General features: G+C 41.7%; 1 protein-coding gene across 1 annotated transcript; it reads right to left on the minus strand.

The window, feature by feature from the left end:
* Positions 1-1552: 1552 nt before the first annotated feature.
* Positions 1553-19949, minus strand: tm7sf3 (transmembrane 7 superfamily member 3). The gene is made up of 12 exons (XM_072672463.1): positions 19634-19949; positions 15680-15834; positions 12252-12402; positions 11359-11479; positions 10396-10567; positions 9273-9450; positions 8984-9070; positions 8607-8687; positions 5926-6078; positions 5239-5336; positions 4864-5026; positions 1553-3773 (listed from the first exon to the last, which is right to left on the minus strand). Exons 1-12 carry the CDS (start codon positions 19743-19745, stop codon positions 3520-3522), a joined length of 1725 nt encoding a protein of 574 aa, XP_072528564.1. The 5' UTR covers positions 19746-19949; the 3' UTR covers positions 1553-3519.
* Positions 19950-19952: the final 3 nt, after the last annotated feature.

Genomic DNA, 19952 nt, shown 5'->3' on the forward strand with positions numbered 1-19952 from the left:
AAGTGGCGAGGCATTGACCACGATCGACTCTAGTCATGAACGTTCAGCGAGAGAATCGACAAATACGGGAACTCCAACAGGAAAATAAAGGAGCGGCTTAGTCTGTGCCAGTGTTCGCAGAAGAGTAGCCCAATTCAACGATCCAGGAAGCCAAAGCCGAAGAGGGCAGTGGTTGCTAAGCTAAAACTGGTCACTGCACAAACATAAATTGCTTTGGCTGTAGTTACTTATATGAATTTGGTTGGGGAAAAAAAGTAAATGCATTGGAAAGAGGAAAACTCTGGGATTTGAGATGTCAAAGAATTTTGTCAGAGTTTCTTAAAGTTGTAAATCAACAAAAATAGGACTTGGGGCTCCCCTACAAGTCCACTATGCATAGCATAGCATAGCATAGCTTTTTTTTGGACAGGCTGAGAGATACAGAACCATCCCTGAAAGTGAAAGAAGCATGTGGACTGAGGTTATGTAGCGTTATTCAGTTTTTGTGAGTGTTGTCCTGCCCATTTCTCCAGAGTAACATTGTGCAGTTGGCAGTGTGTCAAGCCCAGAGTAGGAATGATTTTGAAGCTGTTAATGGTAAAAAATAAAATAAAAAAAAATGATTGGAATTGTAAGTACACCACATTGAATAGGGAGAATGCAGTCTCCATCATTGCCACTCCGGCCCGGAATGCTGCTACTTAACTATGTAAGTAACACTGCGTATTACAAATCCTGTAATATTGGTCTACATGTGGGCCTATGTACTTTTACCTCATTGTCCTTCAGCTTATGGTGCAGTGGTGTAGAGCTGAACTGTAGGGGGAGCTCAGGGGCAAATAATACCAGCGCTCCCATAATGTACGGTAACAAAGTAAACAAAAGAATTACTCAGGTAGTTCCCACTACTGAACTTCAATAAACTGTCCAGACCACTGGTTTTAGGTTAAGTTTCTGGAATACTCTGCCCTGTATAGTGTGGGCTCTTTGACCATGGTCCTGGAAAACTGGTGTTCAGCACAGTTTGGGGATTTGTCTGATTAACTATTTGGTTAATTACCTGGTTTACTGTGTTTGAGCAGGAAAATCGTCAAACTGTCCAGCCCACCAGGACTGGAGCTGAAGATCAATTCACTAGTTGGGAGCAGAGAAACTAAACGTGGCGCAGGCCAGTGAGAGTAATAGCAACAAGAATAACTGGCCTAGACCAACAAGTGAGCTCGGGCAAAAAGACCCCTTTCCCCCCAAAAAAAATCATGCAGTTTGTGAATGTGATCGCTATAAATAATGTACAACAGGCCTTTTCTGGACACCATAACAATGGCACAACCGGCATCCTTTATCATACGATCTGAAAATTAAGCTACTCAAACTTTGAACAGGGGCTCAGTTCATGTCTCAGACTTTATAATAGGATAAGCTGAGGAACTTAATCATTAAGCCAAAGAATGTTAATGTACTTTTGATAGTGAGGTCACGTCTAGTAGCAGTCTGAAGGCACATTCAGCGAACTGTCAAAACCTAAACACACAACAGAAGTGCAACAGAAAGTCAAAATACACATTTCTACAACTTTATTACATTCAGGTATTACAAAATAACTTTGCAAAAAAAAAAAAAAAAAATACAAAAAGCTACAAAACAATTACAGCCATAACTGACAACTGTCTGTATTTCTGAGAGCGCAAAGAGTACACTTTGCTTACGCCGGGCCACGTCATTCAGTGGTACTATTGCAAAAACCCTGAGAGGACAAATGTTGGCACCCAAATCCATGAAGGCCTTAAGCAGAGAATCGAATGTAGTCTGAGTCTGGACCCTAATGAACAGTTACAAAGGGGCCATAAGGAACACAGCAGAAATGAGCAGAAACAAACACACTGATACAGAGCAGTGGTTACAATTATACCTCCGAATTCCTCTAATCAGATTCTACGTCATCTGAGATCTCCAAACCTGGACATCTGGAGCGTATGGGTTCCACAGATGCAGAATTGAATCAGCGTTCTCCTCTAAATAAGTGCATTTTTGATACATAACGTCCAGGATGTGCACGTTCCTGCAGTGCGAATAAACAGCCTTGCAGGTCCCGCGTGACACTACACAGTAGTACAATGCTCTGTTTTTGTTTACATAAAAACTAATCTCCTATGCAAAGAGGTGCAAAGTGTGACGAAACAGAAGAAGCAAATCCACAGTACATGTGAACTGTAGCCTCTCGGGTAACACGGTAAAAGGTCAAAAGATCTGAACTGCAGAGTGGGCTAAAAGTCAAGAAGTCCTGAAATGAAGTTTACCTGCAGGGTCCACAGTTAGCAGCAGGGTTAACTGACGGATATCTGACGGTCATCTCAATCCAAGAGTAATGCTAGTGAGAACGCAACAGTTAATCTGCCTTATTAAACCTCAGTACTCTGTGGACACAGTCCATAATCTGGCAGGTGGTCAGTGACATGAACTAAATTTCTTGATGAAACAACAATAAATAGGACGGCTCCATCCTCAAAGAATGGTTAAAAAAAAAGAAGAAAAAAGGCAGCTGGACGGAAAATACCTTCCTCGTTCTGGACTTTGGTCTGTTTTGGTCAACTTCTTTTGAAATTCATCAAACAAATAAAAAAAAAAAAACAGCTGCTGTCAGAGGCTAAGCATGAGCATTTAGAGCCAAAAACAAGTGGAAAGGGTTAAACTAGGCCCAGTCTCCCAAAAAGCATCACAGTGTTAAGATCGGGGGGAATTATTAGAGAGAGTGCACAAAGTGATTCTCGCTCTACCTTCTTACAGTGACTTCTGTGCTTTTGGGGAACTCACCCTTTGGTAAAATATGTACATAAAGATATAAATACATGCTTTAAAATATCGAATTACGCTGAAGTGATTCAGTTTAAAATCTGAGACTGAACGCTGAGCCTCAATTATTTTGCCATTTTGAGTTGTGGCACTTCAATGTATGGTTAAAAATGGCAAAAGATTGCCCCTTTGGGCTTGTACTCCATTCGTTTAGACTACTGATGTTCTTCTTCAAGGACCAGCCCAGTCCTACAACCTTGCATATTTTAACACAACCCACTGCAGAGTCTGTCCCATACACAACTTCACCACAGTCTAGCTTAGAAACGGCCTGATTCACCGTGGAGGTAGTGCTCAGGGCGCTGACCGAATCATACCAAGGTGACCATGCACAGGGGAGCTATGACCTGGAAATCTTTGAGAGCCGTTCCTGCAGATGCCCCAATTTGGTAGTGAGATCTGCAGGCACAATGTTATGTGAGGAAAAACCACAATCAAGAAGTGTGTGTGTGTGTGTGTGTGTGTGTGTGTGTGTGTGTGTGTGTGTGTATGTATGTATGTATGTATAAGTGTGTGGCAGGCTACTAAATAGAGCATATTCTGGCCGGGTAGCCTGGCAGGACCTCCTGCCTCTTGTGGGTCTTTGGACCGGTCCGCCTATCTTCACCCCGGTACGTCCTCATCCAGCAGTGGAAAGAGTACAGGCTCTGTAGACTATTCACAGTAAGTTTAGTAAAAAGCCACAGGTGATCAGAGCAGGAGGGGCGTGCGCTCGCCAGCAGGTTCGGTGTGGCGAGTGAGCTGGCGGAGGCGGGCCAGCAGGCGTGCGGGGAAAGCGGGAGTGTGGTGGCTTGGGTCCAGCACGTTAGTCTTTCGCCGTTCTCGCTCTTGGCACCACATTATGTATGGGCTGGGGGGGAAGAAGGGTCGCAAGCGTTCTCTGTAGAGCTGCAGCACCATGCCCGAGATAGCCAGAACCACCCATACTGTGATCATGATGAAATCTGGGGAGGAGTTTGAGAATAAGAGAGTCAGTGGAAGAGTGGACTAATCATGGGCACTGAAGGACATTTTTGGGTCACAATTATGCACACATAATCAAAAATATACATACACATAGATGCATAGATGATTAATTCAGTGGTGCTGAAAGTTCCAACATGTCTTTAAACTTTTGCCAATGCCTCTTAACTTCCTGTTAGTGATCATGATTGACTACAGCTACTAGCTTCTCTGCCCACATAAAAGAAAAAAAAACCTGCACAGTACAATAGGAAAGAGCTCAGATGAAGCATGGTCATAGATGTACACAATTCAGGAATGTCTATTGGAGCCATTTCCAAACCACTGCAGATTCCAAGATCATCAGTTCAGACAACTGTTAAAAGTCATTCGGAGGTTTAGCCTCTTGCCATGATCTGAAAGAAGACCCGTCATCTTCTGCTAAGAGAAAACTGGTTCAGATGTTTCAGGAACATCTTAAAAACCACCAAACACCAGAAACACCAGTGTTACTGCCTACAGTCAAGCATGTTTACTTGTCAACTACAGTTTGGAGCTGAATGCATTTGCTAAGAAAAAGCTTTCAGAAGGAAAAAAAAAAAATTAAAAAGGTGGTCAGATCAGACAAAGATGATGTTTGGAACGTTGAGGCATTCACTTCCATGGACACTGTACTAGCTGTTAAGCATGGTGGGGGTAGGTACATTTCATAGAGTGGATGGAATAATGAAGAAGGAGGACTATCTCAGAATTCTTCAGCATAACCTCAAACCATCAGCTAGACGGTTGCAACGGTTGAAACTGGACACAGCAAGACCTCAGTGACCTCGAACACACATCAAAGGTGGTAGTGGAATGGATAAAGCAAGCTAAAATTAAGCTTTCAGTATGGCCTTCTGAAAGTTCTGACCTCAATGGGAAATGTGGGGACTGTGCTTACAAGTTGGGTCTGTGGCGGGAAACCAAAAAATGCAAAGTAAGTGGACTAAATGACTTCATTGCACTCAATGCTGTAAGGTAATAGTTTTGAAGGACGTTTTACAGTAATGTCATTTATATAGAGCGAGCGAGTGTGGCTGCAGGCTGTCTCACCAATGTTCTGCAGGGGCACTGAGATGAAGGCTCTGCTAAAGTTGTTGTTGAGGAAACGCTTGAGAACATCCAGAGTGATGTAGGAGAGACTGGTGTAGGTGTAAGCGTTCACAGCCAGCACAACCATATATGCCCCCACCACTCCACATGTGGCTATATTACCCTGAAACACAAACACACATACACACAAGTCATTCGCACTTCTCCCCCCTGCAGCGTTTCAGGTTTCAATATGAAACAGCCAAATACTTTTTTGCAGAACAAGAGCATCTCAAATGCAAAACACAACACGTCCACGACCACAGTGTGAAACCAGACAAATAAGCTATGAGTAAATTTAAAGCTAGCTTTAGACACTGGGATGTTGGTCAGCACCTCTCTGGGCCATCGGATGAAGATCAGGGGCAAAATCAGCACAATGCAGCAGAACGTCACCCAGAATGCCACATCGTTACGAAAGACAGCCAGGTCACCTAAGGGATGCAAAACCAAACAAACAAACATATCCCATAAAGTCATTAACACGATTAGCAATGTGATGCTGGATGGTTGCTTCTAGTTCTTTTATTTAAAAAAAACCATATATATATTAATATTATATATACATAAAATCATAAATGTTAAAGAAATTAGAGCAACACCTTTGCTTCATTGTGATGACTAAACAGCTTTTTTCCATTGATCTTCACCACAATGAGAAAATGAGAAGCTACGTCATACTATGCGAACAGTGAACTTCATTCAAAAAGCGAAGCAGCTTAACACAGCGAGGAGCGGAAAATCTATGTAATTACATAACTCTAAAGATTATAATCATATCAGTCATCATAAAACTTATCACTGTGGTGCAGAATGAACAAACACACACTCATTGCTTTTACGCTAGCAGTACTTAACAACAGCATAAAGAGTAGTGGGTGCTACATTCTTGTGTTTGGTTGCCTGTCAGAAATATGAAAATTTGACGTTTTCAAATTTCTATTTTATTTTTGTCCTAACAATTCAAAAACTAGAAATTGTGTTCAATTCTATGGATATGTTCAGTCATTTGCCTCATCTTACCGAGAGGTGTGAAGAAGATGATGGACGCGAAGAGAAAGCCGTGGATGAGTCCAACCACCACAACGCACACCATCACTGAACCAAACCGCCACCACGTCATCACCAAGATCACACCTCCGACCACGCCCATCACTGCTGTCAGCGCCAGTCGGACTGCGAAAAAAAAAAAAACACATTTCATTCATGGTTTAATGATTTTGTTGATTTGAACCCCTTATGCTCCGTGACTTTTATTACACCCTAAGCATTACTTATCTGTAATTACACGCAAAAGCAATGCAAACTGGCTGAGTCGTTCCTAAGTTGGGGAGGTTGAAGCTGCTTTCAAAGAGTTTAAGAGGTTAAACAGATTTTTTATTTACTTATTATTATTTTATTAGCACTTCTTGTTAGCAGTGTGGCTATATAGAAGCCTATGGAAAAGCATCTCCAGTGGCTCCTCATAAAGCTGCTTTGGGAACGCCAAAATCTGCAACAGAGGCCACTCTGGATAGTCTTAAATGTAGGATGTCTTCATTATTATTGTTAAATGTGGTCACAGTCAATTACGGAAAACCCCTCCAGAAATATGGACTGGCCCAGATAACAGTAGCAGGTTAACAGTATTTTTTTATTTTTACTATATTTACCTCACTATTTAGACGTATCTCCTTAGACTAGTTAGTTGGGCCTCCCCTCACCTGTCCAGTGCTACCAAGCTGGACAGGTGAAAACTAGCAGGCACCTTCTCAAACATCACTGGTCAACAGGATTGACAAAGCAATGTCACTGCACAGCCAAACATGTGCAGAGCTAAAGGCTAAATGCCGACTCTGTTACGTCACCTAACAAAGGTAATCCTGCTGTGCTGAGTAATCAGACGACAGGAAGGACCATGCCACTCACTGTGACACTGCCAAGGATCAAACTCGCAAATGCAGCCTATGCTTAGACTGCTGTGCCACGTCACAGCCACTGTAAACCCACGGTTCAAAGCTTGCTGCACAGCCTGCACACCAAAACATTTATTGTGGAGTTGAATCTGCACATATTAGTAGACGTTCAGCGGTCCTGCTGGTTGAACTTTCCTCACACAAAGCTCTGCCAAGACTGCACTGAGAGTGCACAGGTCAACAGTGTGCGATGTATTGTACCTCGTGCTAACTAACACTGAGGGCTGTACTGTAAGCCATGTGAGGTAACAGTGTGGGCTGAGTGTGTGTGAGGTACGAGTGAGAGGAAATAACCAACAACAGCCACCACGCAGCAACCCTCATGCATGCAGGCTGAGAATGACTCATCTGACTCATGACTCATCCGACAAGCTGGCAAATACAAAGAATACACACTACGCTAAAACTACGAGCATTACTCTCATTTTGCTACGCTTATGTGAATGGAAATGCAATTTCCGGCCTCCTTTCAGGTCTACATCACTGAGGACCTACAAAATCATCAACTGAAACTTTACCTAGTTTTTGTCTAGGTTTTGTCTAGGTTTTGTCTAGGGCAGATCAGAATACACCACACAGTACAGTTGGAATGTGGAGCCACCAGATAGCAACTAGCTTACAGTGAGCCATGTGATGCAGGTCACACTTCTTCCACACTGACACACCTGGTTTAACCATCTCAGGAAACCAGTAAAAGTACAAGCTGCTCTGGTACAGTACCGTCCTTACAAAACAAAGGGCTAGCATGCTCAGTTTGTGTAACTACTTTAATAACTACTAATGTATGGACAAAAATATTGGGACACCTGCTCAATCTTTGTTTCTTCTGAAATCAAGGGCATTAAAAAGAGTTTTTTTGGCTTTTTTTGGAAAGTAACTGTCTCTACTGTTCGAAGAAGGCTTTCTACTACAAAGTGTGGTCAGGATGTTGGACAATGTTGTAGACAATCACTACCGCACAGTGTGCTTTTTACCCCTTTAGCCTATGCCTGGCATGCTAAAGTGGTGCCAAAGTGTTCATGTTTATCTGCTTCAGAGAGTCCTATTCTATTGGGAATACCTTTTTTACAGGGACTAAGCAAGCTGTGTCAGCTCTGGCACAACTATAAGTACACAAATCCATTCATTAGGACGGGTGTCCACAAACATTTGGATATTTTGAATGAATGTTCTGAAGACAGTCACTTTACAACAACTTAAAACATTTGGATTACGACACACTACATAACGTTGACTTTACTCAGAGCTTCAGTGTGTATGATTTTTTAATCAAACACTGACTCATTTAGGCTGAACACCAAAAACTATTACTCAATTAGTTGCAATCACTCATTGTTACAACCCCTCTGCTGAATTTTATTTGATGTAGCATATCGGAGTAAAGTGAGTGGGGCTCATGTTATGCTCATAGACATCTAAATGACTGGGCTCATATATTATCCTAATCCAAAATTAAAGAGTTGAGGGATTATTTGTCAGTGGGCAGCACAGGATTCAATGAAAAAGTGAAATATCTGTAGATTCACACAACATAGCAAATTAAATTCAACATTTTTAAATGATACTGCAAAAATACACCTGAAAATATGTGCATTATTATGCCACTAGTGTGCATGAATATAGACCACTGTATCAGTCCAAACTGACTTTCATGCATCATAACACTTATGAGTTCTGCCATACTCATCGGCGGTCAGTTTCCACAGGAATGTGTTTCGGCATCACATTAATTTAACAAAGCGGACTTACTATCATAATCCAGGGGGGTGGTTCTCGTGATCAGCACGAAGAAGAAGAAAGCAGTGAATCCAAAGCCCATACAGAACAGCTCTGTGAGAAGATTGGTGCAGTGTTAGCCTTCAGAAGTACAGTATGTGAGCTTTTTCTAGCTTGCACAATTTATGGAGGATAAAACATCATATTAATGAACATGGGCTTGAGATCAGCTCAATATGATGACAGATTCCACTGCATAAAGGAACCAATAACACAAATCAACCCTGTTTAGCTTAAAAAAAAAAGAGATATCTGACACATAAAGCATTGCTGCAGAGCTCAGCACACTTATATCTCCACTATATTGTCAGGCGTAACTTTTGTACCATATAGCGGTTATTTTCACTCACCACATTTGAAAAAGCGATGTCCTAAGAAGCATATGAAGAGTCCTGCAAGTCCTACAATGGTGAAAAACACTTTGGTAGATGTTCTCCCTGTGGGGATAAAAAAAAAAAAAAACATTCAGTAGGTTTCAAAACTCCTCTTATTAATATCAGACAATAAACAATACAATAAGTGCAGTGTGTTTAGCAGGTTTGGGGTCTTTTCACCAAACGTCTCGTGGATACAGTGCAACACCAATGCCCTGTTATGTCCATCTGCAAAGTGATCAGAATGTAAAGCCAGATAAATCACCTAACGTGGTGCAGCCATCTACAGTGGAGGCAAAGCTGCAGGCGTAGGTGTGAACAGGGATGTATGACGCTGAGGTGTTGGAGAGAGGGTCTCTCACTATAATGGAGTAGAGTACTCCCTGTCCTGGGATAGAGTTAAAGGACACCTCCGTGCGGTCTCTGGAGGACAACGTCATCAGCTAAAACACAAGCAGATGTGCAAATCAGCAACAATTCAATAACCAGAACAACAGGCCATTTAACAATGAATCTACTGTAGTCAAATCTATTGAATTGAGCGACTACTGTTCAATTTGGGAAGAAGTTAGAATTTCCTTAAACTACACAATAAAATTAAGCTCTTAAAATATTGTTAGAAATGGTCTCAATAATTGGAACAATCAAGCATTCACTCACTGGTATTTCTTTCACTATTCAGTGTTCTGAAGCTCTGTATCATCAGAAATCATGCTGCACATGTCTGATGTTAATTACAATGGGATTTTTAGCAGCAGAACATGTGCACAGCTGATTTCAGTTCATTTGTGCTATCACATGCCCTGCCTACTGGATCTATTTTCAACTGCAATAATCAACATAACTTCAGGGAACTTCATTGTTTATATATATGTCTAATTCTTCCCCTTTCCCTCTCAATTTAGTGCTGCCAATTAACCCACCCGTTCGTAACTCCCCCTACCACCAGCAATGCTTCCGACACTAGAAGGGTCGAACTTCAAACTCGCTACCTTCAAACTCAGCCATAGTAATAGCACAGTACACTGCAGAGCCCACAAATATTGTTTTTAATGGTGGTTCTGAAAGTAAGTACTCAGTTACTTGTAGTTAAAGCATTTAAAGCCATATTGCAAAATGGCATATTTGGGACCAGCCATAAAATTCCACTGTAATTAATTACCTTATACACTGACAATGCTAGAAACAGACTATTAATTCCAGTCCAAGAAATGCAGCCTAATAATATTATTAAAATAATTATAATAATAATAATTATATTATTATAATAAGTAAATATTACTCATTCTTAATAAATAAATTAATAATAAATTAATAAATGTCTAAAATGAAACTTTTAAGATTAAGATATGGTGGATATTGAGAAGTATTTTTATGATATAACTAACCTTTCTCCCGTTTTTCACCATGCTCGACACACTGGCAGCCCTCTCCATGCTGCTGATCAGGCTCTGCTCTGACAGGTCGTTCTCAGGGAGGAAGTACTGATATACGTCATACTCTAACCTCCAGCGAGTGCTGGAGCCAGTATCCACATCACAGGCAGGGGGAGAGACGCCTCTGAACAGAAGACAGTGATCAGAATCATCAGTGAAAGTCGAATAGTAGAACAGCAGCAAGAACGAGGACAACACAGGAGTTTAGATGAGGAAGTGGTTAGCAAAGAGGCAACATCAACCACATCCCAGCATGCAACAGATCAAACAAACATAAATACAGTAGTGAGTAGTCAGGGTGTGTTGTTGTACATACACTACATGGACAAAAGTATTGGGACACCTGCTTATTCATTGTTTCCTCTGAAATCAAGGAAAGAGTTTATACTGGTTTGTTGGAGTAACTATTTCTACTGTCCAAGGAAGGATTTCTACTAGATTTTGGAGCATTGCTGTGAGGATTTGATTGCATTCAACGATGCAGCGTAGGTAAGGTCAAAATGTATAAAGATCACCACGCCACCTGATTCTCAACTAAATAAGGTAGTGATTTCAGACACCTTGTTAGGCGTGTAAGCTTATTGCTTTGTGACAGCAGGTTGCGTCAGCCTTCCTCAGAGAAGCAGCATGCAAACCTTCAAACCAAACAATGTGATGGATTGAAGGCTACAAATGTTTTGTACACGACTAATTGCGATGCATTTAAGGACTGTTACAGTGCAGTGAAAATTCTGCACTACATTTTCAGACACCCCTAACAACTGGTGGAATTCCAAAGAAGTTCACAATGCAGTGTATAGGGCACAGTTTTAGACACAGCTTAGGTAGAAATGATGGCCTTCTTTGAGACAAGCTTCGGAACTGGTTAAAGCCACTGTTTAAAGACACACATGCGAGTTAATAGGCATGTCTTACCTTGCATGTCCAATGTTAGCAGGAGAAAAGCGAATGATTGTCTCAAAAAGGTTGTAACGCAGGTAGATGTTTGGGTCATTCTCCAGAGGAAATTCCAGATTACAGGCCCCAGGAATAGGATCTGCACACAGCAACAACAATCGGCAATCCTTTGTAATGAGCTAATTAACCAACACTCAAAACAAGCAGAATTACTTTTTTATTTAAAATGATAACAGGCCACCACTAAACTGTACTGGGCCTCTAAAATTACTGCCATCTAAATGAATGATTCATCCTCTGAACTAGACATGGGGTATATGGTGTAACACTAAGGTTATTCCCATCATACATTACTGTGCATGAACACTCTCCTCTGATTGGGCAGACTCTGACAAAACTCCAGTACTTCGAGTATGTATCCAATATCTGCACCACAAATGGTAAGGATCCTCAGTGGTGGCTCAGCAGTTAGAGCACCAGGCTACTGATCACAGGATTGTGGGTTTGATATCGCAAGCTGCCACTGTTTTGTAAGGTACACATTTCCCGTCACCTCTGAGCTGAATCATAATATTATAATAATATTCCCCAATGTAGTCATCTGCAATTTCCACCTAGTATTTTCCAGGTCTTTCACCATCACACCACAGGACAGGGCCAACATCGTGTAAGATGGTGACACCTGTCCAGGATGAACACAAACCTGAACCACCATTCCAGCCTTGATGTCCTCACTCCCTATACCTTTAGAATAACCAATCCCCAGTTTGTGGTCCTTTCATGAATCATAATCTTTAAAAGGTTTTAAGGGCTTAACTAACTTCTAAAAATGATAGAAGGTAATACAGCTGGCTACCTGTTTTCCAAGATGGTAGAAGAGCTGAAGTTACATGAGGGTTGTGCTCACGTACCAGTGCTTGTGTAGGGCAGTAGAACACCAGTGCCCGCAACAGGATCTCCATCTGGAGCTAACAGGAAGCAGGAGAGAGAAGACTGAGAGGGCAGGAGGAGAAACAGAAGCCCAGAATCGACCGCCGTAAGTGAAGAACCATACAGTGGAACCTACACATACACACACACACAAATCACAGTTAAACAGATGTTGCTCAAAGCAACCATCACTCAGCACTTGTCTGATCTATCCTGACTACCTTATGGCTGCGTTCTGACACTATGTGATGTACTGTCATTGTGTATAATCTATAAAAATGACCAAAACCCAGGCTCATGGCTAGATTCTACAGCACATAGCAGTAGGTCATATATAGTAGCAGAAAACCATATAAGTACAGTGAGTCCAAGAAGTATTTGATCCCTTGCTGATTTTCTTTGTTTGCCCACTAATAAAGACACTATCCTTCTGCACTTTTAATGGTAGATATATTCTAACATGGAGAGACAGAATATCAAGACAAAAATCCAGAATATAATTTTAAAGAATATATTTTAATTAATTTGTATTTCAATGAGGAAAATAAGTATTTGATCCCTCTTGCCAAACACACTCAATACTTAGTGGCAAAGCCTTTGTTTGCAAGCACAGCGGTGAGACGTTTGTTGTAGTTAACCACAAGTTTAGCACACACACCAGGGGGAATTTTGGCCCACTCTTCTTTGCAGATCCTCTCTAAATCATGAAGGTTGGTGGGCTGTCGCTTGGCAACTCTGACCTTCAGCTCCCTCCATAGATTTTCGATCGGATTGAGGTCTGGCGACTGGCTGGGCCACTCCATGACCTTAATGTGATTTTTCTTGAGCCAATCCTTTGTTGCCTTTGCTGTATGTTTAGGGTCGTTATCATGTTGGAAGACCCAACTACGGCCCATTTTCAGATCCCTGGCAGAGGGGAGGAGGTTGTCCCTCAGGATTGTGCGGTACATGGCTCCATCCATCTTCCCAGTGATGCGGTGAAGTAGCCCTGTACCCTTGGCAGAGAAACACCCCCAAAACATTATGCTTCCACCTCCATGCTTGACGGTGGGCACAGTGTTCTTGGGGTCATAGGCAGCATTTTTCTTCCTCCACACATGGCGGGTGGAGTTGAGGCCAAAAAGTTCAATTTTGGTCTCGTCTGACCACAAAACCTTCTCCCAATAACTTGGTTCATCTTTCAAATGATCATTGGCATACTTGAGGCGCGCCTCCACATGTGCTCTCTTCAGCAGGGGTACCTTTCGGGCACTGCAGGATGTGAATCCATTGTTGCGCAAAGTGTTGCCAATTGTTTCCTTGCAAACTGTGGTCCCAGCTGCCTTCAGGTCATTTGCTAACTCCTGCCGAGTGGTTGCAGGACGATTTCTGACTGTTCTCAGCATCATTGCCACCCCACGAGGCGAAATCTTCTTTGGAGCACCGGGCCGAGGTCTGTTGATTGTCATGTTATACTCTTTAAACTTTCTGATAATTGCACCAATAGTTGTTACTTTCACATCCAACACCTTACTAATCTTTTTGTAGCCCATTCCAGCTTTGTGAAGGTCAACAATTCTGACTCTGAGGTCCTGTGACAGCTCTTTGGTTTTACCCATGTTGGAGACTTGAAATCTGTGTGATCTGTCTGATTCTGTGGACAGGTGTTTTTCACACAAGTGATTAGTGAGAACAGGTGGCTTCAGGTCAGGTAACAAGTTGATTGGGAGTGTCTAACTGGTCTGTAAAAGCCAGAACTGCTAATGAATACTAAGGGATCAAATACTTATTTCACTCCATGAAATACAAATCAATTAATATATATTCCTTAGATTTATTTTCTGGATTTTCTTTTTAATATTCTGTCTCTCCATGTAAGAATACATCTACCATTAAAAGTATAGAATGATCATGTCTTTATTAGTGGGCCAACGAAGAAAATCAGCAAGGGATCAAATACTTCTTGGACTCACTGTAAGTCTATTTGAGAAGTCTGTGGTTACTGTGTGATCATTTAGGCATGCATGATAATTGCATACAAATATTATTTTAGCTATGTTGGCTTTGGCACTCCAGTACAAAATTAAAGATGTAATTTAAAGATGTAAAGGGGAAATGTGTGTATGCTTTAAGGTTGGGAACCAGGGTTTGGAACGTGGTTGGGAACCAGGAGTTTGGAACATGGCTGGGAACCAAGGGGTTTGAAACATGGCTGGGAACCAAGGGGGTTTAAGAATATGGTTGGGAACCCAGGGGTTTGGAACATGGTTGGGAACCAGGGACTTAGAATACGGGCTTGTTACTATACGTTTGGTGAATCTCCATGTCTGAAGCACTGAATTGAGTGATGAGCTCAGAGATGAGATGGCTGGGCAAGCACAAGGACTAGATTCACAACAACTGGGTTCCATAACAATCACAATCATCTGCAGCACCCCTATACAGTTTAAACAAACACATAACCCAAATGCTCATGTACAATGTACAAGACTGTGCTGTGCTCATAAGCTGCTCATAAGGCAGTCTGTGTTTCACATTTCTAAGAACTGTGTGTGTGTGTGTGTGTGTGTGTGTGTGTGTGTGATTCAGAAAACAAGAGTGTATTCCAGGCTGGCCATGGATTCAGGCCCTTGTGATTAAGCCATCACATGATAATACAGGCCTAGTGCAAGATCGAGCAGACTGCTTCATTTGTTCTTTGAGCGATGCCATAGAAAATCCACATCTCTGTAACAGAGTGAAGAATATATATAAGATATCTCAAATAAAGCTTCTTTACACCTTGACAATATGGCTTTACACCCACCAATGTCTTCCACAAACACAGTTCTTTATGGAACTACAAGTGGTTCTTCTATGGCATCATTCAAAGAAGCCTTGATAGCACTTTGGAAAGTATGGAAAGTCCATATTAGTGTGCATGTCTGCTCATGATCATTCCTTATCTGTGCATATAAGAGTTTCAGAAACCCGGCTTGCGACACTAACAGTCTAACACACAACCACAAGCATCTGAGGTTGTGTGTGTTGTATGTATGTGTGTGTGTGAGTGTGTGTAAACGTGTAAATGAGTTATGAAGTCTCTGTGTTTTGTAATGCATGTGGTCAACATGTGGTTTGTTGGGACGCTGGGGGTGGGTGTACCAACTGATTTCTTCTGGGCTGAACTTAGCAACTTGGCATTTCACACCACGTTTAACCAAACCGTATGAGAGGCAGGTTTTCTCTTTGAAGGGTGACCTTTCTGACAGAGGAGTGAGTCAGTATCAGTAGTCAGCTCTTTACAGTAATAAAGAGAATCCTCCATGGAACTACGAACTCATCTTAACGTAACCAATGGCCTGTTTATTCGGTCTGCAGTGGACGAACACCAAGTTGAGCTCCCTACATCTATACATAGGTGAAAGAGCATGAGCGTTTCTCTACTTACACTCCTGTACGATAGTGTAGCGTTACGGTGCTGAGTGTGAAACTGCAGTGTGATGAAGGCCACATCAGCAGGGATTCGGGACACAACTGCCTGCACACTCCCATTCACAGGTACACTCACGTTCTGGAACGTTCCAAGGGAGAACACCACCTGGTCTGGAGCACACACACACACATACATGCACACATTCAGAAATCTTTAGATCCCAATAAGACATGGCACAATCAGGGGTGCTCCCTGACAGTTAGTCAAATCATCTGTCGGACAGCCGTCGGTCAACTGAGATTCTTCCATTCGATCAGTGTTGTTTTTTCGTCAGTCGGTGTGCTTTATTCTAACAGGATACAACAGAGGGAACAGGGACAAGATTTCAATGAGGAATTATAAATAAGGAGAACATATAAATACATTTCATATTCTAAGCAGCTGGCCAGCGTGACAACAGATGCTTTCGGTTAACCGATGAGAGATAAGAGAAGTTGAAAACTGAGGTGGAGTGGTTAGTAAACTAGGTTTAACTGCAAACTTACTAGGTTGCTATTCTGCTTTTATCTGGGCAGATTTACAATACATATAATAATGACAATAAGTGTTTTTACAAGGCTAATTTAAAGTAAAGGGAAAGAAATCTAGTTTATTCTATATTATATCGCTTCAGTGCAAAGGTCACATCACTACAGCATTTTTACTGCTTGATAAAAAAAAGGACATTTCGCACTATTCTCATTTTCCATCTACCAGACAGATTTATTGGACAGATCTGCCCAATATTGTTAATTTTACTCCAATCTAGCATACACAGATCATTGACTTCTGGTGTAAATTCATATATATATATATATATATATATATATATATATATATATATATATATATATATATATTGCAGTATAGATTGCAGGAACAAATGTCATTTTTTTCCCTAATATCTGGCAGCCTTAATTCTATTCATGTAGCGCTAATGAAAACACAAGTGTTCACCAAAGTGCTTTCCAAAAAAAAAGAAAAAAAAGAAAACAATCATGATAAAAGAGACACAACAAAGACACAGGTCACAGTAACTGTCATAGGCCAAAGAATAAAAATTCTTCTGGTTCTGATGCTACCGATGGCACTCCCCTGATTATTAAAAATACTGAAAATGATCGTATTGAAGAGTGAACTGTCCCAACGCAGCGCAGCTCGAGTCACATCCGGAGTAAACATGACAGACACATTACCGGGTCTGGACCGATCAAGTTAATCAGAGAAGCATGACTGCTGTACCACAAATCAATTGACTCACTCATACACTGCCTGCTTACTGCAATTAATGTAAACCAGAAATAACCTGTCTAAAGCTTTAGAAACCTGCCTTCTCCATAAATGGAAATGCCATGTGAAAGGGCTACACAAATAGCCCTACCCACCCAGGGCACCGCAAGGGCACTTCACTCAATGGGTTAAAAGAGACTCCTGCTCCAAGACAAAGAATGTGCTGGCGTAGAGAACTCGGACGATTCCTGACCTAGATTACCGGCTAAATGAGATTAGGCCTGATTTTCACTCCACTCTCTCAGTGACACTCTGCCCATTGACTCTCATAAAACTCCGCTTGAGCACTACGCTCCTCCTAAATACAGCTAAATATTTCACAGAGAGAATGCAGAAGTCATGACTGCTGTTCATATATATATATAACTCACAGAGTGTCCTTCACTATGAACGGCATCTTCTCACACAGTGAATAAGAATAACATCAGAGGGAAACACTAGAGCTGTTAAATGAGCAGTTGGAGATGTCTTCACCTTGCCTTCCGCAAGTGACCAAATGAATAATGCTACACTTCCTCTTTGGATTTGGACAACACTGCGACTTCCTGGCTATTTTACATTCAGGTGCTCACGGTCATTGCTTCCCTAGAAGATTACAAACTTGCAAATACAAGCATGTCAACCCGATGTTCCAGCACAACAACAACTTTACGATCGGTGCTTTTCCTTAGTGTTCATGACCGATCACTTTAGTTTTACTTTTAGTCAGTTACTGGCAGCAATCTGATAAAAAAATGCTCTCCTGGGCACTAAGCTTTGTAATGTAGCAAGATGACAGAGGAAGCGCAGTAGGCTTGTGGTGTCTTGGTGTGAACTTGTCTGCTAGGAGCTCTTTTCCTTTCTCTGGGTTTTTCCCCTGCGAGATTTTCCTGTCAGAGACAGAAACAGAGGAGCGTAGCTAGAAGCTGCAGGCTGTGGGTTCACGTTCTTTCAGTCTTATCTTCCGTTTTGACTCTTGGACTAATTTGAAACTACATGGACTACAAAAAAGGGGATTTGAGAGTTTCAGCACTTCTGTAAGCCGGATCAGTCTTCTTAATGTAGGATGACAGAAGTGAGCAGGGATATCGGGCTAATGATATTTTTAAAGCCATCAAACTGCACAGATTCCAACCATCGGACTACACATATAAACCAGCCAATCTACACTAAATTAAACCATCAAAGAACATGGATGGCTTAGTTATACCTTCTGATCAGTGAACAGCTTGTGATCAGCAGAGTGTATTGATATGTTGGCAATAGCGTACATAGGCATTCATGTTAGATTATAATGATAAGAAAATGATGACAGATACCTCCCATCTGAAAAGGCCCTGTGCCAAAAAGTAGAAGTTCTTCCGTTTCAGATCTATTTACATTTTCAAAACTTGATCCTTAATAAATCTTATCAATTAAATCTTGTGAAGATGGTTAATATCATGCTTGTAGAAAAATATAAATATTAAATATAAATATTTATTTAAAAAATTATATAAATAATATAAATATTTTTCCATATAAAAAAAAATCGAAATATTGGCGTAATCTGATTGTTAAGATGTAAACACAGTAATTCAGAGTGGTTTGGTGTCCAGCTGACCGAGTGCATATTCCTTAGCTAGTTAAGATAGTTACATTACTGGTGATGGGAAGCAGCCGTCTGGAGCGTTCAACCCCTAAAAAGTATAGCTGTATTTTATTTATTTATTTATTTTAATAAATAATGTTAGATTTTTCAGATATGTCATTAATTGACCATCCTTATAAATATAACATAATTATAAACACAACCCCGAAGACGAGAGCAGGCTCACTGGTCATTTTCGACAGTGAATGAACTGGCTGTTTTTGTCCGGTAGTCATGGTGACCCCTCGCTCCTGTCACCGCCACTGTAGCTAAAGAGATCGGAGCCCGTTTCTCTACAGTGAACCGTCTTACACCAAATGTCTGAATCCTCCCCCCGTCCAAGCTTGACCCACGCTGTTATTATCATTCATACATTATGTAAAAACTATCGCTACGTCCGTATTAGCTACTGCAGTTCAGCTCGTTACAAAACACGAACTTTTGATGTATGGACCAGATAACCGTCACATGAGCCCGCCAGGCTAACGAGCACTAGCACTAGCAAAATAAAGTCAAATTTAATAACGAACTTATCTAATAACTAAATAACAATACATGGGATAACAAGGGAGCCACGACTTAAAGTTTGTGCATTATTAAATATCACAACATGCAGAAACAGGGCTAGCTAAGTGGTCTCCATGTTCGACTGCTCCAGTCCACCTTAACAGAGAGGCAGTCCCATTATACCGGTCAGGCGCCAGAGCTGGACGGCAGGACGAAACCGCTGATCCATTTAAGGTGGACCTGCACATTTCTAATAGCAAGACTCGTAATACTTAAGAGATCCGTTTAACAATGATCTGTCCACAGTCTAGCAGCTAGTTGAAATAGCAGCTAACGTTAGATAGCTAGTTACTTATTTAGCTAGCACTAGTTCTTTAATTTCCCTTTCTTTTATCTGTCCTACTCGAATCAGGCGGCTGCACAGATTAGCAGTGTGAGACACGTTGAGCTGAACCAACTGCAGCTGCTGTGCGCGCAGATTTGAGGGTGTCAACAAAGCTCAAAGAGGCAAAAGAGAAACTTACTCTCATCCTGTGCGTGCAGAACACGGAGGCATGAAAGGACGATAATCAGTAAACCACTGCCGCCACCTCCACTTCGACCACCCCCCGCTCCTCTCCTGATAGGAGACTTCATCTTCCCCGCGGGCCGAGGCAATGCTCCCCACAACACGGCCCACCAAACACACCGGCCACGGGCAACAGACCTCCACCGATGCCCTTCCAGCGGCCCTGGCGCATGTTCTACCCACCAGCCGCTCACTCACACAGACACACTGTCAGCCAGCCCTCTCACACTCCTATCCTGCACACACACACACACACACACGAACTGCTCCATCTC

This window comes from Salminus brasiliensis, chromosome 2 (genome assembly GCF_030463535.1).
Source record: "Salminus brasiliensis chromosome 2, fSalBra1.hap2, whole genome shotgun sequence".
In the NCBI taxonomy this organism is placed as follows: domain Eukaryota; kingdom Metazoa; phylum Chordata; class Actinopteri; order Characiformes; family Bryconidae; genus Salminus; species Salminus brasiliensis.